Here is a 23218-nt window from a genome sequence, read left to right as displayed (position 1 = left end):
TTATAGAGGGACAGTAGAGACAGTCAGCTACCTACCCACCACACCCCCTTACTGTTATAGAGGGACAGTCACCTACCTACCACACCCCCTTATTGTTATAGAGGGACAGTCAGCTACCTACCTACCACACCCCCTTACTGTTATAGAGGGACAGTCAGCTACCTACCCACCACCCCCCTTACTGTTATAGAGGGACAGTAGAGACAGTCAGCTATCTACCACACCCCCTTACTGTTATAGAGGGACAGTCAGCTACATACCCACCACCGCCCTTACTGTTATAGAGGGACAGTCAGCTACCTACCCACCACACCCCCTTACTGTTATAGAGGGACAGTCAGCTACCTACCCACCACGCCCCATTATTGTTATAGAGGGACAGTCAGCTACCTACCCACCACGCCCCCTTATTGTTATAGAGGGACAGTCAGCTAACTACCACACCCCCTTACTGTTATAGAGGGACAGTCAGCTACCTTCCACACCCCCTTACTGTTATAGAGGAACAGTCAGCTACCCACCACACCCCCTTACTGTTATAGAGGGACAGTAGAGACAGTCAGCTACCTACCACACCCCCTTACTGCTATAGAGAGACAGTCAGCTACCTACCCACCACACCCCCTTACTGTTATAGAGGGACAGTAGAGACAGTCAGCTACCTACCTACCACACCCCCTTACTGTTATAGAGGGACAGTAGAGACAGTCAGCTACCTACCTACCACACCCCCTTACTGTTATAGAGGGACAGTAGAGACAGTCAGCTACCTACCTACCACACCCCCTTACTGTTATAGAGGGACAGTAGAGACAGTCAGCTACCTACCCACCACACCCCCTTACTGTTATAGAGGGACAGTCAGCTACCTACCTACCACACCCTTATTGTTATAGAGAGACAGTCAGCTACCTACCACACCCCCTTATTGTTATAGAGAGACAGTCAGCTACCTACCACACCCCCTTGCTGTTATAGAGGGACAGTCAGCTACCTACCCACCACCCCCTTATTGCTATAGAGGGACAGTAGAGACAGTCAGCTACCTACCCACCACACCTCCTTATTGTTATAGAGGAACAGTAGAGACAGTTAGCTACCTACATACCACACCCCCTTATTATTATAGAGGGACAGTAGAGACAGTCAGCTACCTACCCACCACACCCCCTTACTGTTATAGAGGGACAGTCAGCTACCTACACACCACGCCCCCTTATTGTTATAGAGGGACAGTCAGCTACCTACCCACCACACCCCCTTACTGTTATAGAGGGACAGTCAGCTACCTACCACACCCCCTTACTGTTATAGAGGGACAGTCAGCTACCTAACCACCACCCCCTTACTGTTATAGAGGGACAGTAGAGACAGTCAGCTACCTACCCACCACACCCCCTTACTGTTATAAAGGGACAGTAGAGACAGTCAGCTACCTACCACACCCCCTTACTGTTATAGAGGGACAGTAGAGACAGTCAGCTACCTACCCACCACACCCCCTTACTGTTATAGAGGGACAGTCAGCTACCTACCCACCACGCCCCCTTATTGTTATAGAGGGACAGTCAGCTACCTACCACACCCCCTTACTGTTATAGAGGAACAGTCAGCTACCTACCTACCACACCCCCTTACTGTTATAGAGGGACAGTCAGCTACCTACCACACCCCCTTATTGTTATAGAGAGACAGTCAGCTACCTACCACACCCCCTTGCTGTTATAGAGGGACAGTCAGCTACCTACCCACCACCCCCTTACTGCTATAGAGGGACAGTAGAGACAGTCAGCTACCTACCCACCACACCTCCTTATTGTTATAGAGGAACAGTAGAGACAGTTAGCTACCTACCCACCACACCCCCTTACTGTTATAGAGGGACAGTCAGCTACCTACCCACCACGCCCCCTTATTGTTATAGAGGGACAGTCAGCTACCTACCACACCCCCTTACTGTTATAGAGGGACAGTCAGCTACCTACCACACCCCCTTACTGTTATAGAGGGACAGTCAGCTACCTAACCACCACCCCTTACTGTTATAGAGGGACAGTAGAGACAGTCAGCTACCTACCCACCACACCCCCTTACTGTTATAGAGGGACAGTAGAGACAGTCAGCTACCTACCACACCCCCTTACTGTTATAGAGGGACAGTAGACAGTCAGCTACCTACCCACCACACCCCCTTACTGTTATAGAGGGACAGTCAGCTACCTACCCACCACGCCCCCTTATTGTTATAGAGGGACAGTCAGCTACCTACCTACCACACCCCCTTACTGTTATAGAGGGACAGTCAGCTACCTACCTACCACACCCCCTTACTGTTATAGAGGGACAGTCAGCTACCTACCTACCACACCCCCTTACTGTTATAGAGGGACAGTCAGCTACCTACCCACCACACCCCCTTATTGTTATAGAGGGACAGTCAGCTACCTACCACACCCCCTTATTGTTATAGAGAGACAGTAGAGACAGTCAGCTACCTACCCACCACACCTCCTTATTGTTATAGAGGGACAGTAGAGACAGTCAGCTACCTACCCACCACACCCCCTTATTATAATAGAGGGACAGTAGAGACAGTCAGCTACCTACCACACCCCCTTACTGTTATAGATGGACAGTCAGCTACCTACCACACCCCCTTACTGTTATAGAGGGACAGTAGAGACAGTCAGCTACCTACCCACCACACCCCCTTATTGTTATAGAGGGACAGTAGAGACAGTCAGCTACCTACCACACCCCCTTACTGTTATAGAGAAACAGTCAGCTACCTACCCACCGCACCCCCTTACTGTTATAGAGGGACAGTAGAGACAGTCAGCTACCTACCACACCCCCTTACTGTTATAGAGAGACAGTCAGCTACCTACCTACCACACCCCCTTACTGTTATAGAGGGACAGTAGAGACAGTCAGCTTCCTACCACACCCCCTTATTATTATAGAGGGACAGTCAGCTACCTACCCACCACCCCCTTACTGTTATAGAGGGACAGTCAGCTAACTACCTACCACACCCCCTTATCCACCAAACCCAGATTCATCCTTTGGACTGCCAGATGGTGAAGCTTGGTTCATCACTACAGAGAAAGTGTTTCCACTGCTCCAGAGGCCAATGACGGCGAGCTTTACACGACTCCAGTCGACGCTTGGCATTGTGCATGGTGATGTGAGGCTTGGCATTGTGCATGGTGATGTGAGGCTTGGCATTGTGCATGGCGATGTGAGGCTTGGCATTGTGCATGGCGATGTGAGGCTTGGCATTGTGCATGGTGATGTGAAGCTTGGCATTGTGCATGGTGATGTGAGGCTTGGCATTGTGCATGGTGATGTGAGGCTTGGCATTGTGCATGGTGATGTGAGGCTTGGCATTGTGCATGGTGATGTGAGGCTTGGCATTGTGCATGGTGAGGCTTGGCATTGTGCATGGTGATGTGAGGCTTGGCATTGTGCATGGCGATGTGAGGCTTGGCATTGTGCATGGCGATGTGAGGCTTGGCATTGTGCATGGCGATGTGAGGCTTGGCATTGTGCATGGTGAGGCTTGGCATTGTGATGTGAGGCTTGGCATTGTGCATGGCGATGTGAGGCTTGGCATTGTGCATGGCGATGTGAGGCTTGGCATTGTGCATGGCGATGTGAGGCTTGGCATTGTGCATGGTGATGTGAGGCTTGGCATTGTGCATGGCGATGTGAGGCTTGGCATTGTGCATGGTGATCTGAGGCTTGGCATTGTGCATGGTGAGGCTTGGCATTGTGCATGGTGATGTGAGGCTTGGCATTGTGCATGGTGATGTGAGGCTTGTGTGCAGCTGCCCGGCCATGGAAACCCATTTCATGAAGCTCTTGAATAACAGTTATTGTGCTGATGACGCTTCCAGAGGCAGTTTGGAACTGGGCAGTGATGTAACCGAGGACAGACAATTAGCGCTGCGCTCTTCAGCACTCAACGGTCCAGTTCTATGAGCTTGTGTGGCCTAACACACGTGTGTGTGTACCTTGTATCCATGGTGATGTGTGTACCTTGTATCCATGGTGATTTGTGTACCTTGTATCCATGGTGATGTGTGTACCTTGTATCCATGGTGCAGGGCCATGCTACTCTCAGCCTGGATCTCCTGCAGTTTGTGTTTCTTCATCCTCTTCAGCTCCAGAAGCTCCTTGTACTCCGGCAGGTGTCTCAACTCCACAGGTACACCCTCCTCATCCTGGACACACACACACACACGCAGATACACACACACACACACACAGATACACACACACAGATACACACACACAGATACACACACACACACACACACACACACACACACACACACACACACACACACACACACACACACACACACACACACACACACACACACAGGGTCAAGGACATACACTTTTTAGTATGACAGACTTAAGAGTCAGGTTTCTGAAAAGGAGTGTTTGTCGTGACAGGAAGGGTCAAGACTAAAGACAAACACCCTGCTTCCTTTACTGAATGACTGTCTGAGCTTTGCTGCTGACGCACTTTCACAGCATGTCTGGCTCCCGGCAGGGCACAGCGACCAGCTGGGTCTTAAAGGTTACACATCAGAAGCAGATGGAAATGGAGAGAGAGAGAGAGAGAGAGAGAGAGAGAGAGAGAGAGAGGAAAGAGAGAGACAGAGAGAGAGAGTTAAGGGAGAGGCGTGTGGTCAGTGTGTGTCGTACCGTGTGGTCAGTGTGTGGTACCGTGTGGTCAGTGTGTGGTACCGTGTGGTCAGTGTGTGGTACCGCGTGGTCAGCGTGTGGTACCGTGTGGTCAGGTCGTCAGCAGGTCGTACCGTGTGGTCAGTGTGTCGTACCGTGTGGTCAGTGTGTGGTACCGTGTGGTCAGTGTGTGGTACCGTGTGGTCAGCGTGTGGTACCGTGTGGTCAGGTGGTCAGCGTGTCGTACCGTGTCGTCTCCATCGGGGTCCTGCAGGGAGCTGTAGTAGGCCGCTCTCTCATCCTCTTCTTCCATAAAGACGGGAGGCTCATATGACGTCAGGAAGGTAGACGGTCGGTACAGGTGCTTGTTCAGGTGGTGCTGCCTCTTATTGGACACCTACAGACAACAACAGGTTACTTATGATTATAGATTATTTACGATTACAGATTACTTATGTTTATAGATTATTTATGATTACAGATTATTCATGATTACAGATTAGTCGCGTCTCTTAGTCATTAAACTAAACCCACTGGTTACAGACCCCACCGTTGGTTATAAAACTAAACCCACTGGTTATTAAACTAAACCCACTGGTTATTAAACTAAACCCACTGGTTATAAAACTAAACCCACTGGTTATAAAACTAAACCCACTGGTTATTAAACTAAACCCACTGGTTATTAAACTAAACCCACTGGTTATAAAACTAAACCCACTGGTTATTAAACTAAACCCACTGGTTATAAAACTAAACCCACTGGTTATTAAACTAAACCCACTGGTTATTAAACTAAACCCACTGGTTATAAAACTAAACCCACTGGTTATTAAACTAAACCCACTGGTTATTAAACCAAACCCACTGGTTATAAAACTAAACCCACTGGTTATAAAACTAAACCCACTGGTTATTAAACTAAACCCACTGGTTATTAAACTAGACCCACTGGTTATTAAACTAAACCCACTGGTTATTAAACTAAACCCACTGGTTATTAAACTAAACCCGCTGGTTATTAAACTAGACCCGCTGGTTATTAAACTAAACCCACTGGTTATTAAACTAAACCCACTGGTTATTAAACTAAACCCACTGGTTATAAAACTAAACCCACTGGTTATAAAACTAAACCCACTGGTTATTAAACTAAACCCACTGGTTATTAAACCAAACCCACTGGTTATAAAACTAAACCCACTGGTTATTAAACTAAACCCACTGGTTATTAAACTAAACCCAAAGGTTAATAAACTAAACCCACTGGTTATTAAACTAAACCCACTGGTTAATAAACTAAACCAACTGGTTATTAAACTAAACCCACTGGTTATAAAACTAAACCCACTGGTTACAGACCCCACCGTTGGTTATAAAACTAAACCCACTGGTTATTAAACTAAACCCACTGGTTATTAAACTAAACCCACTGGTTATAAAACTAAACCCACTGGTTACAGACCCCACCGTTGGTTAATAAACTAAACCCACTGGTTATTAAACTAAACCCACTGGTTATAAAACTAAACCCACTGGTTATAAAACTAAACCCACTGGTTGTTAAACTAAACCCACTGGTTATTAAATTAAACCCACTGGTTATTAAACTAAACCCACTGGTTATAAAACTAAACCCACTGGTTATTAAACTAAACCCACTGGTTATTAAACTAAACCCACTGGTTATAAAACTAAACCCACAGGTTATTAAACTAAACCCACTGGTTATTAAACTAAACCCACTGGTTATAAAACTAAACCCACTGGTTATAAAACTAAACCCACTGGTTATTAAACTAAACCCACTGGTTATTAAACTAAACCCACTGGTTATTAAACTAAACCCACTGGTTATAAAACTAAACCCACTGGTTATTAAACTAAACCCACTGGTTATTAAACTAAACCCACTGGTTATAAAACTAAACCCACTGGTTATTAAACTAAACCCACTGGTTATTAAACTAAACCCACTGGTTATTAAACTAAACCCACTGGTTATAAAACTAAACCCACTGGTTATAAAACTAAACCCACTGGTTATTAAACTAAACCCACTGGTTATTAAACTAAACCCACTGGTTATTAAACTAAACCCACTGGTTATTAAACTAAACCCACTGGTTATTAAACTAAACCCACTGGTTATTAAACTAAACCCACTGGTTATTAAACTAAACCCACTGGTTATTAAACTAAACCCACTGGTTATAAAACTAAACCCACTGGTTATAAAACTAAACCCACTGGTTATTAAACTAAACCCACTGGTTATTAAACTAAACCCACTGGTTACAGACCCCACCGATGGTTATTAAACTAAACCCACTGGTTATTAAACTAAACCCACTGGTTATTAAACTAAACCCACTGGTTATAAAACTAAACCCACTGTTTACAGACCCCACCGTTGGTTATTAAACTAAACCCACTGGTTATTAAACTAAACCCACTGGTTATTAAACTAAACCCACTGGTTATAAAACTAAACCCACTGGTTATAAAACTAAACCCACTGGTTATTAAACTAAACCCACTGGTTATAAAACTAAACCCACTGGTTATTAAACTAAACCCACTGGTTATTAAACTAAACCCGCTGGTTATTAAACTAAACCCACTGGTTATTAAACTAAACCCACTGGTTATAAAACTAAACCCACTGGTTATTAAACTAAACCCACTGGTTATTAAACTAAACCCACTGGTTATTAAACTAAACCCACTGGTTATAAAACTAAACCCACTGGTTATTAAACTAAACCCACTGGTTATTAAACTAAACCCACTGGTTATAAAACTAAACCCACTGGTTATTAAACTAAACCCACTGGTTATTAAACTAAACCCACTGGTTATTAAACTAAACCCACTGGTTATTAAACTAAACCCACTGGTTATTAAACTAAACCCACTGGTTATTAAACTAAACCCACTGGTTATTAAACTAAACCCACTGGTTATAAAACTAAACCCACTGGTTATAAAACTAAACCCACTGGTTATTAAACTAAACCCACTGGTTATTAAACTAGACCCACTGGTTATTAAACTAAACCCACTGGTTATTAAACTAAACCCACTGGTTATTAAACTAAACCCACTGGTTATAAAACTAAACCCACTGGTTATTAAACTAAACCCACTGGTTATTAAACTAAACCCACTGGTTATTAAACTAAACCCACTGGTTATTAAACTAAACCCACTGGTTATTAAACTAAACCCACTGGTTATTAAACTAAACCCACTGGTTATTAAACTAAACCCACTGGTTATAAAACTAAACCCACTGGTTATTAAACTAAACCCACTGGTTATTAAACTAAACCCACTGGTTATTAAACTAAACCCACTGGTTATTAAACTAAACCCACTGGTTATTAAACTAAACCCACTGGTTATTAAACTAAACCCACTGGTTATAAAACTAAACCCACTGGTTATTAAACTAAACCCACTGGTTATTAAACTAAACCCACTGGTTATTAAACTAAACCCACTGGTTATAAAACTAAACCCACTGGTTATTAAACTAAACCCACTGGTTATTAAACTAAACCCACTGGTTATTAAACTAAACCCACTGGTTATTAAACTAAACCCACTGGTTATTAAACTAAACCCACTGGTTATTAAACTAAACCCACTGGTTATTAAACTAAACCCACTGGTTATTAAACTAAACCCACTGGTTATTAAACTAAACCCACTGGTTATAAAACTAAACCCACTGGTTATTAAACTAAACCCACTGGTTATAAAACTAAACCCACTGGTTACAGACCCCACCGATGGTTATAAAACTAAACCCACTGGTTATAAAACTAAACCCACTGGTTATTAAACTAAACCCACTGGTTATTAAACTAAACCCACTGGTTATAAAACTAAACCCACTGGTTATTAAACTAAACCCACTGGTTATAAAACTAAACCCACTGGTTATTAAACTAAACCCACTGGTTATTAAACTAACCCCACTGGTTATTAAACTAAACCCACTGGTTATTAAACTAAACCCACTGGTTATTAAACTAAACCCACTGGTTATTAAACTAAACCCACTGGTTATAAAACTAAACCCACTGGTTATTAAACTAAACCCACTGGTTATTAAACTAAACCCACTGGTTATTAAACTAAACCCACTGGTTATAAAACTAAACCCACTGGTTATTAAACTAAACCCACTGGTTATTAAACTAAACCCACTGGTTATTAAACTAAACCCACTGGTTATAAAACTAAACCCACTGGTTATTAAACTAAACCCACTGGTTATTAAACTAAACCCACTGGTTATAAAACTAAACCCACTGGTTATTAAACTAAACCCACTGGTTATTAAACTAAACCCACTGGTTATTAAACTAAACCCACTGGTTATAAAACTAAACCCACTGGTTATTAAACTAAACCCACTGGTTATTAAACTAACCCCACTGGTTATTAAACTAAACCCACTGGATATAAACTAAACGCACTGGTTATTAAACTAAACCCACTGGTTATAAAACTAAACCCACTGGATATTAAACTAAACCCACTGGATATAAACTAAACGCACTGGTTACAGACCCCACCGTTGGTTATCAAACTAAACCCACACATCCAGAGGTGAACTAGAGGTAAGTCAGTTTAAAGCAACAACAAAATGTCTGGGGAGAGGAGAGGTTTGAGAACCACTGAGGGAGGGAATATCTAGATACCTTCTTGCTGTACATGCACATGTTGGGGGTCCTCCCAGGAACAGGGATTCCTGCTTTAGTCAGTTTGATGAAGTACTTCTGTACGCGGCTGGCCACCTGCACACGCACACGCACACACACGGAGAACAAGGGTGTTATATTAACCTGTACCCAGATCAGAGTGTTATATTAACCTGTTTCTCTGACCTGTACCCAGATCAGGGTGTTATATTAACCTGTACCCAGATCAGGGTGTTATATTAACCTGTACCCAGATCAGGGTGTTATATTAACCTGTACCCAGATCAGGGTGTTATATTAATCTGTACCCAGATCAGGGTGTTATATTAACCTGTACCCAGATCAGAGTGTTATATTAACCTGTACCCAGATCAGAGTGTTATATTAACCTGTACCCAGATCAGAGTGTTATATTAACCTGTACCCAGATCAGGGTGTTATATTAACCTGTACCCAGATCAGAGTGTTATATTAACCTGTACCCAGATCAGAGTGTTATATTAACCTGTACCCAGATCAGAGTGTTATATTAACCTGTACCCAGATCAGGGTGTTATATTAACCTGTACCCAGATCAGTGTGTTATATTAACCTGTACCCAGATCAGAGTGTTATATTAACCTGTACCCAGATCAGGGTGTTATATTAACCTGTACCCAGATCAGGGTGTTATATTAACCTGTACCCAGATCAGAGTGTTATATTAACCTGTCCCCAGATCAGGGTGTTATATTAACCTGTACCCAGATCAGGGTGTTATATTAACCTGTACCCAGATCAGAGTGTTATATTAACCTGTACCCAGATCAGGGTGTTATATTAACCTGTACCCAGATCAGAGTGTTATATTAACCTGTTTCTCTGACCTGTACCCAGATCAGGGTGTTATATTAACCTGTACCCAGATCAGGGTGTTATATTAACCTGTACCCAGATCAGGGTGTTATATTAACCTGTACCCAGATCAGGGTGTTATATTAACCTGTACCCAGATCAGAGTGTTATATTAACCTGTCCCCAGATCAGGGTGTTATATTAACCTGTACCCAGATCAGAGTGTTATATTAACCTGTTTCTCTGACCTGTACCCAGATCAGGGTGTTATATTAACCTGTACCCAGATCAGGGTGTTATATTAACCTGTACCCAGATCAGGGTGTTATATTAACCTGTACCCAGATCAGAGTGTTATATTAACCTGTACCCAGATCAGGGTGTTATATTAACCTGTACCCAGATCAGGGTGTTATATTAACCTGTACCCAGATCAGGGTGTTATATTAACCTGTACCCAGATCAGGGTGTTATATTAACCTGTACCCAGATCAGGGTGTTATATTAACCTGTTTCTCTGAGGACCTGCTCACGCATACCTTTGAAAATGTAAGTGTGTATCTCAGTGTGTGTGTGTGTGACCTGTTTAGCGGTCCTGTTGCCCAGGGCGTCAGCTATCTTCTGCCAGCGTTTAGACTCCACCTCTTCAGGAGGAAACTGCAGCAGCAGATGCTCCAGCTTTTTCTACACACACACAGACACACAGAGACAGAGAGAGAGAGAGAGAGAGAGAGAGAAAGACATAGACAGAGGGAGAGAGAGAAATCAATCAAATTTATTCATAAAGCCCTTCGTACATCAGCTGATATCTCAAAGTGCTGTACAGAAACCCAGCCTAAACCCCAAACAGCAAGCAATGCAGGTGTAGAAGCACGGTGGCTAGGAAAAACTCCCTAGAAAAGCAGGAACCTAGAGAGGAACCAGTCCTCCTCTGGCTGTGCCGGGTGGAGATTATAACAGAGTACATGGCCGATTAATTAGGGCCGATTTCAAGTTTTCATAACAATGGGTAATCGGCCTTTTTGGATGCCGATTATGGCCGATTACATTGTAACCCACGAGGAAACTGCGTGGCAGGCTGACCACCTGCTACGGGAGTGCAGAGTCAAAAGGACCTTGTGGCTGCAATGAGCCAAGGTTAGTTGCTAGCTAGCATTAAACTTACCTTAAAAAAATATATATATTTTCACATAATCACTAGTTAACGACACATGGTTGATGATATTACTAGGTTAACTAGCTTGTCCTGCGTTGCATATAATCGATGCGGTGCCTGTTAATTTATCATCGAATCACAGCCTACTTCGACTTCGCCAAACGGGGGATGATTTATTAACAAAGGCGCATTCGCGAAAAAAACACATTCGTTGCACAAATGTAACTAACCATGAACATCAATGCCTTGCTTAAAATACAAAGAAGTATATATTTTGAAACTTGCATATTTATTTCAAATAAATGCATGTTTGCAGCCAATATTAACTTGGGAAATTGTGTCAATTCTCTTGCATTCGGTGCAAGCAGAGTCCGTGTATTTGCAACAGATTGGGCTGCCTGGCTCGTTGCGAACTGTGTTGCTTCCTAACAAGGACTAATTAATATGCCAAAATTTTACATAATTATGACATAACATTGAAGGTTGTACAATGTAACAGCAATATTTAGACTTAGGGATGCCACCCATTAGAAAAAATACGGAACGGTTCCGTATTTCACTGAAAGAATAAACATTTTGTTTTCGAAATTACTGTTTCCGGATTTGACCATAATGACCTAAGGATCGTATTTCTGTGTGTTATTATATTATAATTAAGTCTATGATTTGATAGAGCAGTCTGACTGAGCGGTGGTAGGCAGCAGCAGGCTCATAAGCATTCATTCAAACAGCACTTTCCTGCATTTGCCAGCAGCTCTTAGCAATGCTTGAGATTAGCTCCTGAGATTAGACTGGCAATACTAAAGTACCTATTAGAACATCCAATAGTCAAAGGTATATGAAATACAAATGGTATAGAGAGAAATAGTCCTATAATTCCTATAATAACTACAACCTAAAACTTCTTACTTGGGAATATTGAAGACTCATGTTAAAAGGAACCACCAGCTTTCATATGTTCTCATGTTCTGAGCAAGGAACTGAAACGTTAGCTTTTTTACATGGCACATATTGCACTTTTACTTTCTTCTCCAACACTTTGTTTTTCCATTATTTAAACCAAATTGAAAATGTTTCATTATTTATTTGAGATTATTTATTTATGTATTATATTAGGTTAAAATACGTGTTCATTCAGTATTGTTGTAATTATCATTATTACAAATATAAATAAAAATCACCCGATTAATCGGTATCTGCTTTTTTTGGTCCTCCAATAATCGGTATCAGCGTTGAAAAATTATAATCGGTCGACCTCTAGTTCATAGATGACCAGCAGGGTCTGGTAATAAAAACCACAGTGGTTGTAGAGGGTGGAACAGGTCAGCACCTCAGGAGGAAATGTCAGTTGGCTTTTCATAGTCGAGCATTCAGAATTAGAGACAGCAGGTGCGGTAGAGAGAGAGAGAGACAGTCGAAAGACCACAGACACACACACACACACATTACCTGTAAAGACCATACACACATTATCACTAAGGACCACACACACATTACCTGTAAAGACCACACACACATTATCACTAAGGACCACACACACATTGTCTATAAGGACCACACACACATTATCACTAAGGACCACACACACATTATCACTAAGGACCACACACACATTATCACTAAGGACCACACACACATTATCACTAAGGACCACACACACATTATCACTAAGGACCACACACACATTATCACTAAGGACCACACACACATTGTCTATAAGGACCACACACACATTATCACTAAGGACCACACACACATTGTCTATAAAGACCATACACACATTATCACTAAAGACCACACACACATTATCACTAAGGACCACACACACATTATCACTAAGGACCACACACACATTGTCTATAAAGAACACACACACACCCTTGTCAGTCAGTACCTGTTCTTCCACGGTCCACAGCTGGTTGAAGGTGTCAGGTTTACTCTGGTGACACAGCCGCCCTCGGATCATCTGGACACAGAGAGAGACAGGTTAGAGAGAGAGAGAGAGACGGGTTAGAGAGAGAGAGAGAGAGACGGGTTAGAGAGAGAGAGAGAGAGAGACGGGTTAGAGAGAGAGAGAGAGACGGGTTAGAGAGAGAGAGAGACGGGTTAGAGAGAGAGAGAGAGACGGGTTAGAGAGAGAGAGACGGTTTAGAGAGAGAGACGGTTTAGAGAGAGAGACGGGTTAGAGAGAGAGAGACAGGTTAGAGAGACGGGTTAGAGAGAGAGAGAGACGGGTTAGAGAGAGAGAGAGAGAGACGGGTTAGAGAGAGAGAGAGAGACGGGTTAGAGAGAGAGAGAGAGACGGGTTAGAGAGAGAGAGACGGTTTAGAGAGAGAGACGGGTTAGAGAGAGAGAGAGACGGGTTAGAGAGAGAGAGAGACGGGTTAGAGAGAGAGAGACGGGTTAGCGAGAGAGAGACGGGTTAGAGAGAGACAGGTTAGAGAGAGAGAGACGGGTTGAGAGAGAGACGGGTTAGAGAGAGAGAGATGGGTTAGAGAGAGACAGGTTAGAGAGAGACAGACGGGTTAGAGAGACGGGTTAGAGAGAGAGAGAGACGGGTTAGAGAGACGGGTTAGAGAGCGAGAGAGACGGGTTAGAGAGAGACAGGTTAGAGAGAGAGAGACGGGTTAGAGAGAGACAGGTTAGAGAGAGACAGACGGGTTAGAGAGACGAGTTAGAGAGAGAGAGACGGGTTAGAGAGACGGGTTAGAGAGAGAGAGACGGGTTAGAGAGAGAGAGACGGGTTAGAGAGAGAGAGACAGGTTAGAGAGAGAGAGACGGGTTAGAGAGAGAGAGACGGGTTAGAGAGAGAGAGACGGGTTAGAGAGAGAGAGACGGGTTAGAGAGAGAGAGACGGGTTAGAGAGAGAGAGACGGGTTAGAGAGAGAGAGACGGGTTAGAGAGAGAGAGACGGGTTAGAGAGAGAGACATGCATCTAGAAATCTATTTGCAAGTTTACTGAAAATGAAATATAGAAATCACATTCACGTAAGTATTTACATTTACATAAGTATTCACACCCCTGAATCAATAGATGTTAGAGGAACTGTTGGCAGTGATTACAGATGTGAATCTTTCTGGTTGAGTCTCTAGGAACTTTGTTCACCTGGATTGTACAACATTAGCCAATTATTATTTTCAAAGGTCTTCAAACTCTGCAACAATTGGTTGTTCATCATCGCTAGACAACTATTTTCAAGTCTTTGCCAAAACTGTAACTCGGCCATTCAGGAACATTCACTGTCTTCTTGGTAAGCAATTCAAGTGTAGATTTGGCTTTGTGTTTTATGTTATTGTCCTGCTGAAGGTTGAATTCATCTCCCAGTGTCTGGTGGAAAGCAGACTGAACCAGGTTTTCCTCTAGAATTTTGTCTGTGATTAGCGCCATTCCATTTCTTATTTATCCTGAAAAACTCCCCAGTCCTTAACGATGACAAGCACACCCATAACATGACGCAGTCACCACTATGCTTGAACATATGGAGAGTGGTACTCAGTAATGTGTTGTATTGGATTTGCCCCAAACAACAAGTTGCATTCGGGACAAAAAGTGATTTGCTTTGCTATATGTTTTGCAGCATTACTTTAGTACCTTGTTGCAAACAGGATGCATGTTTTTGAATAGTTTTGTTCAGTGCAGGCTTCCTTCTTTTCACTCTGTCAATTAGGTTAGTATTGTGGAGTAACTACAATTTTGTTGATCCATCCTCAGTTTTCTCCAATCATAGCCATTATACTCTGTAACTGTTTTAAAGTCACCATTGGCCTCATGGTGAAATCCCTGAGCAGTTTCCTTCCTCTCCGGCCACTGAGTTAGGAAGGACGCCTGTATCTTTGTACTGACTGGGTGTATTGATACACCATCCAAAGTGTAATTAATAACTTCACCATGATCAAAGGGATATCCAATGTCTTATTTTTAAAATATATTATAACCATCTACCAATAGGTACCTTTCTTTGCAAGGCATTGGAAAATCTCTCTGGTCTTTGTGGTTGATTCTGTGTTTTAAATTCACTGCTTCGACTGAGGGACCTTACAGATAATTGTATGTGCAGGGTACAGAGATGAGGTAGTCGTTCAAAAATCATGTTAAACACTATTATTGCACACAGAGTGAGTCAATGCAACTTATTATGTGACTTGTTAAGCACATTTTTACTCCTGAACTATTTAGGCTTGTCATAACAAAGGGGTTGAATACTTATTGACTGAAGACATTTCCGGGTTTTAATTTTTTTTAATTTGTAAAAATGTTGAAAAACATAATTCCTCTCATGGGGTATTATGGTTTATTATGTGTTGGCCAGTGACAAAACAAATCTACATTTGTATTTATTAATTGAACCTGTATTTAACTCGGCAAGTCAGTTAATAACAAATTCTTATTTACAATGACGGCCTACAGGGGAACAGTGGGTTAACTGCCTTGTTCGGGGGCAGAACGACAGATTTGTACCTTGTCAGCTCAGGGATTTGATCCAGCAACCTTTCAGTTACTGGTCCAACGCTCTAACCACTAGGCTACCCAATTTAATCCATTTTAAATTCAGGCTGTAAGAACAAAATGTGGAGAAAGTCAAGGCAGGTGAATACCTTCTGAAGGCATTGTGTGTGTTGGGGAGCGTAACCGTAACCATTGGCAGTGTGTTTACCTGTGAGTTGCTGCTGTTCTCCAGAGCATCACTAGAGGGCAGAGCAGAGTACAGGGTCGACGATTCACCCTCCTTGTCCTTGGGATCCAAGGGGCTGATTGGTCGGTCTGGTAACCTGACTATAGAAATAATAATACAGCACACTGATTGGTCAGTCTGGTAACTATAGTAATAATAATAATAATACAGCACACTGATTGGTCAGTCTGGTAACCTGACTATAGAAATAATAATACAGCACACTGATTGGTCAGTCTGGTAACTATAGTAATAATAATACAGCACACTGATTGGTCAGTCTGGTAACTATAGTAATAATAATACAGCACACTGATTGGTCAGTCTGGAAACCTGACTATAGTAATAGTAATAATACAGCACACTGATTGGTCGGTCTGGTAACCTGACTATGGTAATAATACTAATATTGCACACTGATTGGTCAGTCTGGTAACTATAGTAATAATAATAATACAGCACACTGATTGGTCAGTCTGGTAACTATAGTAATAAAAATACAGCACACTGATTGGTCGGTCTGGTAACCATAGTAATAATAATACAGCACACTGATTGGTCGGTCTGGTAACTATAGTAATAATAATACAGCACACTGATTGGTCAGTCTGGTAACTATAGTAATAATAATACAGCACACTGATTGGTCAGTCTGGTAACTATAGAAATAATAATACAGCACACTGATTGGTCAGTCTGGTAACTATAGTAATAATAATAATACAGCACACTGATTGGTCGGTCTGGTAACCTGACTATAGTAATAATAATAATAATAATAATACAGCACACTGATTGGTCAGTCTGGTAACTATAGAAATAATAATACAGCACACTGATTGGTCGGTCTGGTAACTATAGTAATAATAATACAGCACACTGCTTGGTCAGTCTGGTAACTATAGTAATAATAATACAGCACACTGATTGGTCAGTCTGGTAACTATAGAAATAATAATACAGCACACTGATTGGTCAGTCTGGTAACTATAGTAATAATAATACAGCACACTGATTGGTCAGTCTGGTAACTATAGTAATAATAATACAGCACACTGATTGGTCGGTCTGGTAACTATAGTAATAATAATAATAATACAGCACACTGATTGGTCAGTCTGGTAACCTGACTATAGAAATAATAATACAGCACACTGATTGGTCAGTCTGGTAACTATAGTAATAATAATACAGCACACTGATTGGTCAGTCTGGAAACCTGACTATAGTAATAGTAATAATACAGCACACTGATTGGTCGGTCTGGTAACCTGACTATGGTAATAATACTAATATTGCACACTGATTGGTCAGTCTGGTAACTATAGTAATAATAATAATACAGCACACTGATTGGTCAGTCTGGTAACTATAGTAATAATAATACAGCACACTGATTGGTCAGTCTGGAAACCTGACTATAGTAATAGTAATAATACAGCACACTGATTGGTCGGTCTGGTAACCTGACTATGGTAATAATACTAATATTGCACACTGATTGGTCAGTCTGGTAACTATAGTAATAATAATAATACAGCACACTGATTGGTCAGTCTGGTAACTACAGTAATAATAATACAGCACACTGATTGGTCAGTCTGGTAACTATAGTAATAATAATAATACAGCACACTGATTGGTCAGTCTGGTAACTATAGTAATAATAATAATACAGCACACTGATTGGTCAGTCTGGTAACTACAGTAATAATAATAATACAGCACACTGATTGGTCAGTCTGGAAACTATAGTAATAATAATAATACAGCACACTGATTGGTCAGTCTGGTAACTATAGTAATAATAATAATACAGCACACTGATTGGTCAGTCTGGTAACTATAGTAATAATAATACAGCACACTGATTGGTCGGTCTGGTAACTATAGTAATAATAATACAGCACACTGATTGGTCGGTCTGGTAACTATAGTAATAAAAATACAGCACACTGATTGGTCGGTCTGGTAACCATAGTAATAATAATACAGCACACTGATTGGTCAGTCTGGTAACTATAGTAATAATAATACAGCACACTGATTGGTCGGTCTGGTAACTATAGTAATAATAATACAGCACACTGATTGGTCGGTCTGGTAACTATAGTAATAAAAATACAGCACACTGATTGGTCGGTCTGGTAACCATAGTAATAATAATACAGCACACTGATTGGTCGGTCTGGTAACCTGACTATAGTAATAATAATAATAATAATAATACAGCACACTGATTGGTCAGTCTGGTAACTATAGTAATAATAATAATAATAATAATAATAATACAGCACACTGATTGGTCAGTCTGGTAACTATAGTAATAATAATAATAATAATAATAATAATAATACAGCACACTGATTGGTCAAAGTCTGGTAACTATAGTAGTAATAATAATAATAATACAGCACACTGATTGGTCAGTCTGGTAACTATAGTAATAATAATAATAATAATAATACAGCACACTGATTGGTCAGTCTGGTAACTATAGTAATAATAATAATAATAATAATACAGCACACTGATTGGAGACAGAAAGAACAAAGCATTTCCAAAACATTGGAAGATAAGACCCATTTCAATTATGAAATAAACAATTAATCAATCCAACAACTTAATTCATACGATGCCTTGTCGGTAACGATCGACTCACCCTCATCAGTTTGAGCCTCCTGGTCGACTCACCCTCATCAGTTTGAGCCTCCTGGTCGACTTACCCTCATCAGTTTGAGCCTCCTGGTCGACTTACCCTCATCAGTTTGAGCCTCCTGGTCGACTTACCCTCATCAGTTTGAGCCTCCTGGTCGACTTACCCTCATCAGTTTGAGCCTCCTGGTCGACTTACCCTCATCAGTTTGAGCCTCCTGGTCGACTCACCCTCATCAGTTTGAGCCTCCTGGTCGACTCACCCTCTTCAGTTTGAGCCTCCTGGTCGACTTACCCTCATCAGTTTGAGCCTCCTGGTCGACTTACCCTCATCAGTTTGAGCCTCCTGGTCGACTCACCCTCATCAGTTTGAGCCTCCTGGTCGACTCACCCTCATCAGTTTGAGCCTCCTGGTCGACTCACCCTTATCGAATATGAGTTTGAGCCTCCTGGTTTTGCGTTTCTTGTCACAGAACTCCCTCTCGAAGTCTCCCAGTCCTGACGTGTACTGGTCCCATGAGATGTCTGGCAGCTGAACCACTCTCTGGGGCCGCGGCATGCCCAGTTCCACCTGGGGGTCAGAGGTAAGAACTCAGCAGGAAGTGACCTCATAGAACAAGACAGAGAGAGACAGAGAGAGATAGGGAGAGAGATAGCGAGAGAGAGGAGCAACAAACCTGTTTCTGCAGCTGCTCCACAAAGCTGACCGGGTCTTGGAGAGCTTCTCTCTGCTGTCTGGCCAGACGCTCCAAGTCCAGTATACTCTGAGTCCTCTGGGCCTCCAACACACCTACAGTCTGGAGTAACCTCTGGTAACTGATGGAGGGGGGGAGAGGGGGGGTAACAGAGGGGGGAGAGGTTCATTTGCTTATTAGGATCCCCATTACCTTTTGCAGAAGCAGTACCTGCTCTTCCCGGGGTCCTCAAAAAACACAAGACATGACAAGTAAGAGAGAAAAGGACAGTCACTCAAATGTAATCTACAACAATATACAAACAAAGTATAATAATGTGTCTGTTTGTTCCCTTACGGTCCCCGTAGTTCCATGAGATCATGGCTCTATGTAATACTGTGAAGGGAGTTCCATGGGATCATGGCTCTGTGTAATACTGTGAAGGTAGTTCCATGAGATCATGGCTCTATGTAATACTGTGAAGGTAGTTCCATGTGATCATGGCTCTGTGTAATACTGTGAAGGAAGTTCCATGTGATCATGGCTCTGTGTAATACTGTGAAGGTAGTTCCATGTGATCATGGCTCTGTGTAACACTGTGAAGGTAGTTCCATGTGATCATGGCTCTGTGTAATACTGTGAAGGGAGTTCCATGTGATCATGGCGCTGTGTAACACTGTGAAGGTAGTTCCATGGGATCATGGCTCTGCGTAATACTGTGAAGGTAGTTCCATGGGATCATGACTGTATAATACTGTGAAGGTAGTTCCATGTGATCATGGCTCTGTGTAATACTGTGAAGGGAGTTCCATGTGATCATGGCTCTGTGTAATACTGTGAAGGGAGTTCCATGTGATCATGGCTCTGTGTAATACTGTGAAGGGAGTTCCATGTGATCATGGCGCTGTGTAACACTGTGAAGGTAGTTCCATGTGATCATGGCTCTGTGTAATACTGTGAAGGTAGTTCCATGTGATCATGGCTCTGTGTAATACTGTGAAGGGAGTTCCATGTGATCATGGCGCTGTGTAACACTGTGAAGGTAGTTCCATGTGATCATGGCTCTGTGTAATACTGTGAAGGGAGTTCCATGAGGTAATGTCTCTGCATAATACTGTGCGTTGCCAATAATTTGTTTTGGACTTAGGGACTGTCCTTTTCGTCACAGTAATTGATCATAAAAACGATAAATCTCTCTTCAACCCTCAACCAGGAAAGACTATCATGCATATTGTCGTTGTGAGGGGCGGCAGGTAGCCTAGTGGTTAGAGCGTTGGACTAGTAACCGAAAGGTTGCAAGATCGAATTCCCAAGCTGTTGTTCTGCCCCTGAACAAGGTAGTTAAACCACTGTTCCTAGGCCAGGATGACCCACTGTTCCTAGGCCAGGTTAACCCACTGTTCCTAGGCCAGGTTAACCCACTGTTCCTAGACCAGTTAACCCACTGTTCCTAGGCCAGGTTAACCCACTGTTCCTAGACCAGTTAACCCACTGTTCATAGACCAGGTTAACCCACTGTTCCTAGACCAGTTAACCCACTGTTCCTAGACCAGTTAACCCACTAGACCAGTTAACCCACTGTTCCTAGACCAGTCAACCCAGTCCAGCCCGGTTCAACCCAGTCCAGCCCGGTTCAACCCAGTTCAGCCCAGTTCAACCCAGTCCAGCCCAGCCCAGCCCAGTTCAACCCAACCCAACAGGACCTGACTGCCCAGCACTGCTGACTGTGTCCCAAACGGCCCCCTATTCCCTACACGGTGCACTACTCTGGACCAGGGCCCGTAGTGCACTATGGAATAGGGTGCCGTTTTGGATGCAACCTCCGATCCCTGCATTCATCTGAGCTAACGACAGTAGTTTCTTCATCACAGTAATCTCACTCTAGCTGGCAACATGAATCATATTACCAATATATGTCACATGATACTCCCTAAGGATCAGTTCTATTTTCCAAACCTTGGTACCCTCAGCCTGAACTCTCAGGATCAAGGATGGATTTTATAGGAGGGTTGTTTTAGAATCAGTCGGTCAGGTTTCTATTCCTATTCCAATTAAAGATATGAAAACTGCTGTTTTCAATTAGGATTTTTCAAGTCTTGGCTTGGAATTTAAAGTCACACCCTGAAATTGAAAGGCAATAGAGCTCCTGAAACGCAGAGATGAGATACCTCTGGTTCGTTCAGCCACTCCTATGGGGAAATGAGGTACCTCTGGTTCGTTCAGCCACTCCTATGGGGAAATGAGTTACCTCTGGTTCGTTCAGCCATTCCTATGGGGAAATGAGGTACCTCTGGTTCGTTCAGCCACTCCTATGGGGAAATGAATGGACAAACAGACCAACTACCCTGTCATCACTAACCCCCCACTACCATTATCACCACAGACCAACTACCTTGTCATCACTAACCCCCATTATCACCACAGGCTAACTACCCTGTCATTACTAACCCCCCACTACCACCACAGACCAACTACGCTGTCATTACTAACCCCCCACTACCATTACCACCACACACCAACTACCCTGTCATTACTAACCCCAATTACCACCACAGACCAACTACCCTGTCATCACTAACCCCCCACTACCACCACAGACCAACTACCCTGTCATTACTAACCCCCATTATCACCACAGACCAACTACCCTGTCATTAATAACCCCCATTATCACCACAGACCAACTACCCTGTCATCACTAACGCCCATTATCACCACAGACCAACCCTCCTGTCATCACTAACCCCCATTAGCACCACAGACCAACCCCCCTGTCATCACTAACCCCCAGTATCACCACAGACCAACCTCCCTGTCATCACTAACCCCCATTATCACCACAGACCAACCCCCCTGTCATCACTAACCCCCATTATCACCACAGACCAACTGCCCCGTCATCACCACAGACCATCTACCATGTCATCACTTACCCCCATTATCACCACAGACCAACTTACCTGTCATCACCACAGACCAACTACCCTGTCATCACTAACCCCCATTATCACCACAGACCAACTACCCTGTCATCACTAACCCCCATCATCACCACAGACCAACCTCCCTGTCATCACCACAGACCAACTACCATGTCATCACTAACCCCCATTATCACCACAGACCAACTACCCTGTCATCACCACAGACCAACTACCATGTCATCACTAACCCCCATTATCACCACAGACCAACCTCCCTGTCATCACCACAGACCAACTACCATGTCATCACTAACCCCCATTATCACCACAGACCAACTACCCTGTCATCACCACAGACCAACTACCCTGTCATCACTAACCCACATTATCACCACAGACCAACTTACCTGTCATCACCACAGACCAACTACCCTGTCATCACTAACCCCCATTATCACCACAGACCAACTACCCTGTCATCACTAACCCCCTTTATCACCACAGACCAACTACCCTGTCATCACTAACCCCCATTATCACCACAGACCAACTACCCTGTCATCACTAACCCCCATTATCACCACAGACCAACCCCCCTGTCATCACTAACCCCCATTAGCACCACAGACCAACCCCCCTGTCATCACTAACCCCATTATCACCACAGACCAACTACCCATTCATCACTAACCCCCATTATCACCACAGACCAACCCCCCTGTCATCACTAACCCCCATTATCACCACAGACCAACTACCCTATCATCACTAACCCCCATTATCACCACAGACCCAGTTGTAATATCTGATGCTGGTGTGTGTTGAGGGGTGATGGCAGCAGCCATCCACACTAACAGACACCAGACAGTAGTAGCCTATAAAATCTACT

The 23218-nt window shown here is 42.9% G+C and overlaps 1 protein-coding gene across 2 annotated transcripts in view; it reads right to left on the bottom strand.

The window, feature by feature from the left end:
• LOC139386927 (ZZ-type zinc finger-containing protein 3-like) overlaps positions 1-23218 on the bottom strand; it is a 132577-nt gene that overhangs the window by 88465 nt on the left and 20894 nt on the right. For both annotated transcript variants that reach the window (XM_071132818.1, XM_071132819.1), the window contains 8 exons: positions 19409-19547; positions 19155-19302; positions 16059-16177; positions 13298-13369; positions 10830-10931; positions 9414-9509; positions 4946-5095; positions 4092-4226 (listed from right to left, as the gene is read on the bottom strand). In XM_071132818.1, the coding sequence (XP_070988919.1) occupies positions 4092-4226; positions 4946-5095; positions 9414-9509; positions 10830-10931; positions 13298-13369; positions 16059-16177; positions 19155-19302; positions 19409-19547 (961 nt within the window). The remainder of the gene's footprint in view (positions 1-4091; positions 4227-4945; positions 5096-9413; positions 9510-10829; positions 10932-13297; positions 13370-16058; positions 16178-19154; positions 19303-19408; positions 19548-23218) is intronic.

Source organism: Oncorhynchus clarkii, chromosome 28, assembly GCF_045791955.1.
Source record: "Oncorhynchus clarkii lewisi isolate Uvic-CL-2024 chromosome 28, UVic_Ocla_1.0, whole genome shotgun sequence".
NCBI lineage: Eukaryota > Metazoa > Chordata > Actinopteri > Salmoniformes > Salmonidae > Oncorhynchus > Oncorhynchus clarkii.
Note: the sequence above shows the minus strand (reverse complement) of the source record. Positions and strands in the feature narration are given on the sequence as shown.